The sequence below is a fragment of the Neopsephotus bourkii genome, unplaced genomic scaffold (assembly GCF_033783945.1).
Source record: "Neopsephotus bourkii isolate Nb327-2 ecotype Australia unplaced genomic scaffold, CSIRO-AGI_Nbou_v1 NB_567, whole genome shotgun sequence".
Taxonomy (NCBI): Eukaryota; Metazoa; Chordata; class Aves; order Psittaciformes; family Psittacidae; genus Neopsephotus; species Neopsephotus bourkii.
The window spans coordinates 2,594,136-2,602,369 of NW_026901068.1; the positions used below are offsets into that span (position 1 = coordinate 2,594,136).

An 8,234-nucleotide genomic window follows, 5' to 3' on the forward strand; every position below is an offset into this window, starting at 1 on the left:
GTAGCCTGACTCAAGCTATTACAGTCTGACAACAGTGACCAATAGAAAGAAAAGAAGATCCAAGAAAGCTGAGGTAAGCCCAGACTCTGAAGCAATGTCAAATTAGAAACAATAGCTAATAAGGTGTATATGGTAATACATCAGGGAACACTAGCATGTGAGTCAAGCTTTATATGCTATTAATACTTGGGAGGACAGGAAGCTAACATAGAGGTTAGCAGCCAAAAAGCTGTGAATTTACAGTGATTTCTAACTGGATTCAGATAGCTCCAGGAACTTGACTAACAAGGTAAATACTTTATATTCCTTTTTTAAAATGCTATGTTATGAATATTTACATAGAAAGAAGGTGCCATTTCACTGTATAAATTAGAGATGTTATTCTTTAGAAATATTTTATTTGTCTTTTTTTGAATGTTTCTAGATAGCAATTTCTGAGACTAGAAGATCTGTAGGGTATTGCACTTGTTACTGCTAATAACAATGTTAAAAACTATAAAATGCTTACATATATGCATTAACTTAAATGAGCTTTTAACCTTACTGGCTCATTAATCCTTTTAATACTTTTTTTTTTTTTTTGCCAAAACTAAACTCTTAATTTTGACCAGAAATTTCAGCTATCAATCTCTTACCTCTGCAAGCAAAATGCTTGCTAATCTTCATCAGGAAGCAAGCAGGTTAACAGAGTTTGTGAAGCACTGGTTTTGTGCTGCACAAATATTTCTTTCTGGAGTAAATTATCATTGATTAATCTGTTCACCCTTTAAGAGTGCAAAAAAATAAACAAAACAAATAAGTAAGTAAAAGAGATACAAGATGCATGAGTGCATATGATATAATTTAGCTAGGACTTTTTGTGTCATTTAGATCAGGCATTAGTTTTGGCTGTTTGCTTTAGAGAAAGAAATTCGTAACTATGGATATGAGAGTTAATGCGGGAGGAGAATAGATTACTCAAACATATTCCTTCTAAGCTTTTTAAGAACATGTCCAACAAACAGCTGTTAAAACAGTCTTTGATCTTTCACTTCTCTGTGATGAGAAAGGACCCTGGAAAATCTGATCCAGATGACATTAGAATTTGAAAGGAAAAACAGAAAAGAATGTATGATTAATTTTAAAAGGAGAAACATTAAGTATAACAGTATTTATATCATCATGGTATTGATAGCTTTACTGAAGATAGTAAATTATATAGAGTAATGTATAGCTCTATACAGGAAAAACAAATTTATAAGAAACACTGATTTAATGTCAGGAAAATGATCTTTGCTTTCATGTTCTTTGAAATGACATTTGCATGGATATCAGTTAAACTGGTAGCCAATTTGGAGTCTAAGTTGAATCAGGAAAATGTTCTTCAACATATAGCACTGAAATTTGTATATCTTTTATATTTCTGATCAGTTTTTTTCCTTAGCATACCATAGGTAATATCCCAGGGGACAGAATTTGGCTGTTTACAAAGTACTATTTTCTATTTAATACTGGTTTGTTAATCTAATCTAGCCTGCTGTTAGAGAGTTCTGTTGAGAGTTGGCTAACTGGTTTGTTATTTTTTTCCCTTCCAAGGCAAATAATGACTCTAAAAGTCTGTACAAGCCTTTTGATCTTATTCTTATTCAATTCTGTGTGGACTCGAACTGTGAGACAAGTTTATGATGAGCTGGACCCTGAGCACTGGTCTCACTACACTTCTGAGTGTCCACAAGAGTGCTTTTGTCCTCCTAGCTTCCCCAATGCATTATATTGTGATAACAAAGGACTTAAAGAAATACCTGCAATCCCAGCAAGAATTTGGTACCTCTATCTCCAAAACAATGTAATTGAAACAATTTCAGAAAAGTCTTTTGTGAATGCCACTTATCTGAGATGGATAAATCTGAACAAGAATAAAATCACCAACAGTGGAATTGAGAGTGGTGTACTGAGCAAGCTGAAAAGGCTGCTTTACTTATTCCTTGAAGATAACGAATTGGAGGAAGTGCCTGCCCCATTACCAGTGGGCCTGGAACAGCTAAGACTGGCTAGAAACAGAATCTCCAGAATCCCAGAAGGAGCCTTCAGCAACTTGGAAAACCTTACTCTGTTAGATCTGCACCAGAACAGTTTGTTGGACAGCGCTCTTCAAAGCAATACATTCCAAGGACTCAACAATCTCATGCAACTCAACATAGCAAAAAATTCACTCAAGAAAATGCCTTTAAGCATCCCAGCTAACACACTGCAGTTGTTTTTGGACAACAACTCCATTGAAGTGATACCAGAAAACTACTTCAGTGCAATACCCAAAGTGACTTTCCTCAGGCTGAACTACAATAAATTATCTGATGATGGTATTCCCCCGAATGGGTTTAATGTTTCCTCTATCCTAGATCTACAGCTGTCTCACAACCAGCTCACTAAAATTCCACCAATCAATGCTCATCTAGAGCACCTTCACCTTGATCACAACAGAATCAAAAGTAAGTGTGTATTGTCAATGTGGGATCCTACCAAGACAGTTATTTTAAATGTTTATATAACCACAAAAAATGCTCTTTGAAATAAAAACTTAAAATGTGCTGTAGATTATAGGAAGAAGACAAAGAGGACCTCCAACAGGCCAGTTTTCAAGTCAGGTCTAAAATATGACAACCAAATATGCGCATGGAACTAATTCCATATGCAAAAAATGTTCATATGCATACAGATAAAACACTCTGCAAGCAGATCAGAAATATGTGGGTATTAAGGAGAATTTGTGCATTCACATGTCACTGTATGCATGCCAGTAACCATTTTGTAGAAACAAATTAATTATGCACAGAAGAGCTAGGAACAAATAAACAAGAAACAACAACTAAAAAGTGGGTGCAAAAAATGAGGATATTCAATCCACATCTGTATTGACTGTCAGATTTTCAAAGTTCCTGAGCACCTTAGGGACTCCATTAAATTTACAGAACTGCTGTATGTTCAGTTTTTACTATCTCTCTGTCCACCTAAAGTAGTAGGGAGCTTAATGTGATGCACCCTTAAGAGAGAATATAATGTTGTCTGTAGTCAACAAAATCTATTTTAAAAATAAATAATTAGAATGTGGATATTGAATATTTTAGGCTTGAATATCTTCCTCATGCTTTGCTTACTGTGCATAAAATGCTGAATTTTTCATGAAAAATGTAGCCTGTTTAGTTCAAGAAGTGTTATGTGTCTAGGTAGTATTTAAAGAGCTGCCAAATTATCTTCCTTTACTAAATGAGTTTAAAAAAGGTTAAAACCATGAAAATCAGCCTCTGAAGTATGTGCAAACTCAAATCCTGTTTTGGAATGACACATGAGTACCTACGAGCATAAATCATAGTTTTCCACAAGCCTCATATTCCTTAATGACTTTACCACTTTTCAAAATTAATCACTAACTTAAGCACAACACTGCTCTTAATTAAAAAAAGGAGTCTTTATTGTTAATAACTATTCATAAAGTAGTACAGAAACATTTTAAAAGGCAACCTGACACCCTAAGTGAAATGCAGATATTATGTAAGGTACATTTTACTACAAAACATATTTGTTCAAGAGGTAAGTGATAATGACACTGTCTCCATGAGACACCGCTCTAATAGACAATATCTCAAAGGGCCTTGAGGACTACAGACAAGGAATGTAATTCCATCAGGCAAGAGTAATAAGATGTGGCATTAATTCTGCAGATTGGCTTTGTCTTCTTAAACCCTGGAAGCTGATTATCAGTCATATTTTAAGATAACCAACGTAAATGATTAGAGAAAAATAGCGGTAAAATCCTGGGTCTGGTTTCTCTGCAAAGGAGTCCTCCTAAGAGGTTACTTTTATGTGTGCAGAACAATCCCTTTTTACAGTACTAATTGTCAGATACCCCTGCACACCTGCCAATTGCTGCTTTATTTTCTCTTGGTGGTTCACAGTTACACTGCTGGCACTGCAAGCTCTAGAACGTCAAAAGTTCTATGTTAATTGTATTTGCCTGCTTTAAAATCAGTTCTTCACATAAGTCCAAGGCCTTATTTGTCCAGAAAAAAATTATAAAGATATAAGGCAATATCCTGAAGCCCAGTGAAATCAGTGATAGCCTCATCAGTGGTCTCAGTGGAACCAGGGTTTCTCCTGTGGTCTCTACCCTAAGGGTCTCAATGTGCAGAATTAAAAAAAAAAAAAAAAAACAACTTAAAATTTGGAAGCAAAATCAACATAAACTTTAAATTATTTATGGCTACAACTCACCACACTTGTTCCATTTACTTTTAACTTTCTTTTTTTTTAAACGTATTTTCTTAAGCAGGAGGGTGAGGGCAATCCATCTATGTGTTTACAGTTCACCCTACCTGTTTATTTATGAGATACATAGGTGAGGCTATGGGGAGATGTCAAATGATGAAAAAGGAAGTGTTAGAGGAAACAAAAAGAGGAGAAGGCATGAAACAATGTGGAGAGTGAGCAAGGGTAAGCAGGTGATATTACAGTGCTGTCAAAGGAGTGGTAAAAGGAAGTGGGCAGTAACTTCCCCTAGAGGAACACCAGGAGTCTGGGGTATGTCCTCTGAGCTAATACTATACTATCTTAGAGAAAGAGAAAAGTCCTTGGGTCAAGTAGCAGCTCCAGTCTGTCAGAATCCATTACAGGACATTGAAAAGAAATGGCTGAAGTTACAGATCCTGACTTACTGTCAGACCTCTGTGCTATTGGACAGTACTAGCTTCTTTGCTAGAAGAGCCCAGAAAGGTAAAGATTTCCTGACTGATCTGTGGCTGCTGCACTCAAATATTATGTGTCAAGGAGAAGGGGAGTCCAAATATTTGAGCTGAGCTACAGTAAGTGCAGCTAGATGTTGCAAGAATAGAACAGAAATACCCTCACACTCATATGTCAGCATGTATCTACCTTCTTGATGAACTTACTTTTTGAATGTTTCTAAATTATTACTTTTATTGGAAAAGAAACTGTATCTTCTGTGATTCTTCAGCAGACATGTTGTTAACCATTAATGAGAACCTCTTTTGCATTTTCCCCTGCAGCAACTCAAGTCTGAGTTTTAACTATTGCACCATTTAACAATACTGTTGACAACAGGTGGAATTCATCTTATTTGAATTAATGATCCTAGATTTTTGCATCTAGTTTGAATTAGTGATACAAACTATCTACTCAATTAATGGAAAGACATACATAATTCTAGAGGGAAAATAAACCCATCTTAAGGAGATGTTAATCACCATTTGGAAGTGTTACTCTCTCTCCAGAGTTTATAAAAAGAGTGTAAATGGTTTACTTATACTGACATTTACCCTCTACATAGATCAGACTAGGTAGGGTGAATTGTAAACATGTAGATAGGTTGCCCTGACCCTCCTGCTTAAGCAAAATTCAGCAATCTACTTATGAACAGGATAGCAAGGGAAGAGCAGAGTGGGAGGCTTTCACTCATCTAGTAGCTTGGGTAGGATTCACTGTTCATGGGAAGAGAATAATAACCCAAAGTACTTCATACCACACATCATCAGGAAGTAACTTCTTCATAGGTGGCCTGTGGTTAGATAACTGCTTCCTCACTTTAAGATTGGAGTAATTAACCCAGTGAAAACTAGTGGAGTGGGATAGCTTTTTGGTCAGAGAACACAGAGCTTTAGAACACACTTTGTCCCCTAGGGACAGTAATATTGACCTGAAGAGGCAGATATTGAGTCACTTATAAAATTTTAATAACTGCTTTAATAATAAAACCTCACTCTCCAGCTTCCTGCTTCACACATAAAAATAAGTTGTAGTTTGTTTCTTCCAAGAATATCAAATGCTTTACAAACACTAAACAAGTTTCATAACATAGACAAAGACATTTTGATATCATGGATATGATAAACTTTTTAGGCCTTGGCCAACTAGATGTATTTATCTGATTTCCATGGCAAAGATAAAGTCCATTTCCAAGATGTTTCAAGCAGCTTGTCAGTTTTTCAAAATAAGATTTTTTTTTAATTAAAAAAACCCAAACAACCCAACCCAAATGAAACCAAACAAAACTAAAACCATGGCAGTTTTTATTTATTAACAGTTAACCAATTTGTGGTATTGTAATTAAAAACTGTACGCATATTATAATTTCTAAATATATGGGGAGAAAAGTTTTTGTAAAAAGCTTATTTATGGGCTTAAAAAAAACCCAACAAAACAAACCAAAACTGTGCTCAAATAAATCTGTTATGCACACATTCTTCATGCAACCACTTTTTGCAGGTGATCTGGGCCCAACAAGATCCTCAGGTAGTCAGACCAATGATTAAACGGCACAATTTTGTCAATGAAATCTGACATCTTTCATAGTAAAGCACCACTCTACTGTTTTCTAGAATAAGGTCATTTTAAGGCTGAAATAGGGCAGCAGCAGCCTCACTAAGACAAAATATGAGAAGAATTTTAGACAACTGACAGTGCAGAAGTAACTTAGGGGACACCATGTAAAGAACCCAATCTATTCAACTCATATAATGAGCAACAATTGAAGCCGTAGTTTCAAATTTTATCTGAATTGTAACAAGCTGTGTGTTATTTATAAAGTTAAGGGCTTGTTGGCTTTCAGATTAGGAAGAAAAATATCCCACTGCACTCATTATATTCTCACAGTTAAAACCAACTGTAGTGAAGAATTTGAGAGAACAGGAAAGTACAGACGTTAAAAATTTCAGACATTATAAAAAGCTCCTCCAATTCAATATTGCTATTATTTTGAATGCAAGATAGTCTGTGGAGAATATTATCTGCTAAAATAAACATATTGCAATTGCAGTAAAATGTTCAAAATCCCTCAACATTAACCTTGTTTTGCTCTTTCTAAGGGCAGAAAGCTATTTCTCAATGAATAGTTACCCAATAGTTGTCTAAATTAGACTCTTTTCTCTCCAAGGTAAAACTATGCAACCAGTAGCCTTCATTCACTATTGCATTATGTTAAATATTGTGATTCAATGATCTAGATTACATTATGCTAAGATGCTCTCTTGCTTGATAAAAAAGCAATTTGTTATTGAGTCAGTATTTTCCAACTCTCATAGGAGAAATTGTCTCCCTTACAAATATCATTGGAAGCTTGTTTTATTTGTTTTCTTAATGAACTTTCTCATAATGAGCCTTTGCCATGAAAGTTAACTAATATGTTGATCTACATTTTCAGGTGTCAATGGTACTCAAATATGCCCAGTCTCAATTGCTATAGCAGAAGACCATGGTTTTTATGGCAACATCCCTCGCCTCCGATACCTTCGCCTGGATGGTAATGAAATTCAACCTCCAATCCCACTGGACATCATGATATGCTTCCGACTACTTCAAGCTGTTGTCATATAAAAACATCACAGTATCACTCTTGTACTGTAAGAGTGCTAAAATACAAGTTTTACTGGAATTAAACTTGTTCTAACTCATCAAGAAGTAACAGATTTATTTTGACTTTAACTTTTTTCCTTCCTTGCATCTTTTCTACAACTGGAAAGATAGTTCTTCTTTCAGAAGAGATTTTGGATGTACATGAAACATTTGCTTAATGCTTTACCTAAGAATTCCTAATGCGAATATATTGAAAGTCATTTGTGTAATACCCCAGATATTCCAAAGCAAATTCTTGTCTACTCCATCTTTTTTGTCAAATGTTACACTATCCTGTTAATATCATTGTTACAGATAAATTCTATTTCTTCATTTTCTTACATAGTAACTAACACAATGAATTTGAGTGCACTTGGCTAAATACACATGCTAGAAAATCATGAGTTGCATGACTACTACTTACCAGAATTGCCACTGTCTTTTTTAAGATAGTGACCAATGGAGAACAACCACTTAATATGTAAGTAACTCATAAATTGTTGTCATCTCATGAAGACTGATACTTTTAAGGCATAAGTGTATGAGGCTCAGAGTCCAGAGCAATATACTGAATATACATATTGTTGTATGGATTCATTCAGTGTATGATTTCAGAATTGCAATATACTTATCAAAACTCAAAACCAGGGACAAGGAAACATGAGATAAAACCTTAGTTTATCAAAGTAACAATTTTCTGCTGTTTCATTCTTCAGTATTTAATTTCTAGATTTGACATAATTTCTTCCTATAGCTTTGTGATAGTCGTTGAATATTTGGTTTATTTTAGTTTCCATAGGTGTACAACCAGGAACAGTAATGATTACATATTTTGCAGACTAGGTACTTTACAA

At 34.9% G+C, this 8,234-nt stretch overlaps 1 protein-coding gene across 1 annotated transcript in view; it reads left to right on the forward strand.

Moving 5' to 3' along the window:
- LOC133211149 (keratocan) overlaps positions 1-7,961 on the forward strand; it is a 29,848-nt gene extending 21,887 nt beyond the window's left edge. The window contains exons 4-5 of the mRNA XM_061351312.1: positions 1,576-2,468; positions 7,190-7,961. Coding sequence (XP_061207296.1) covers positions 1,576-2,468; positions 7,190-7,362 — 1,066 coding nt within the window. The 3' untranslated portion in view covers positions 7,363-7,961. The remainder of the gene's footprint in view (positions 1-1,575; positions 2,469-7,189) is intronic.
- Positions 7,962-8,234: the final 273 nt, after the last annotated feature.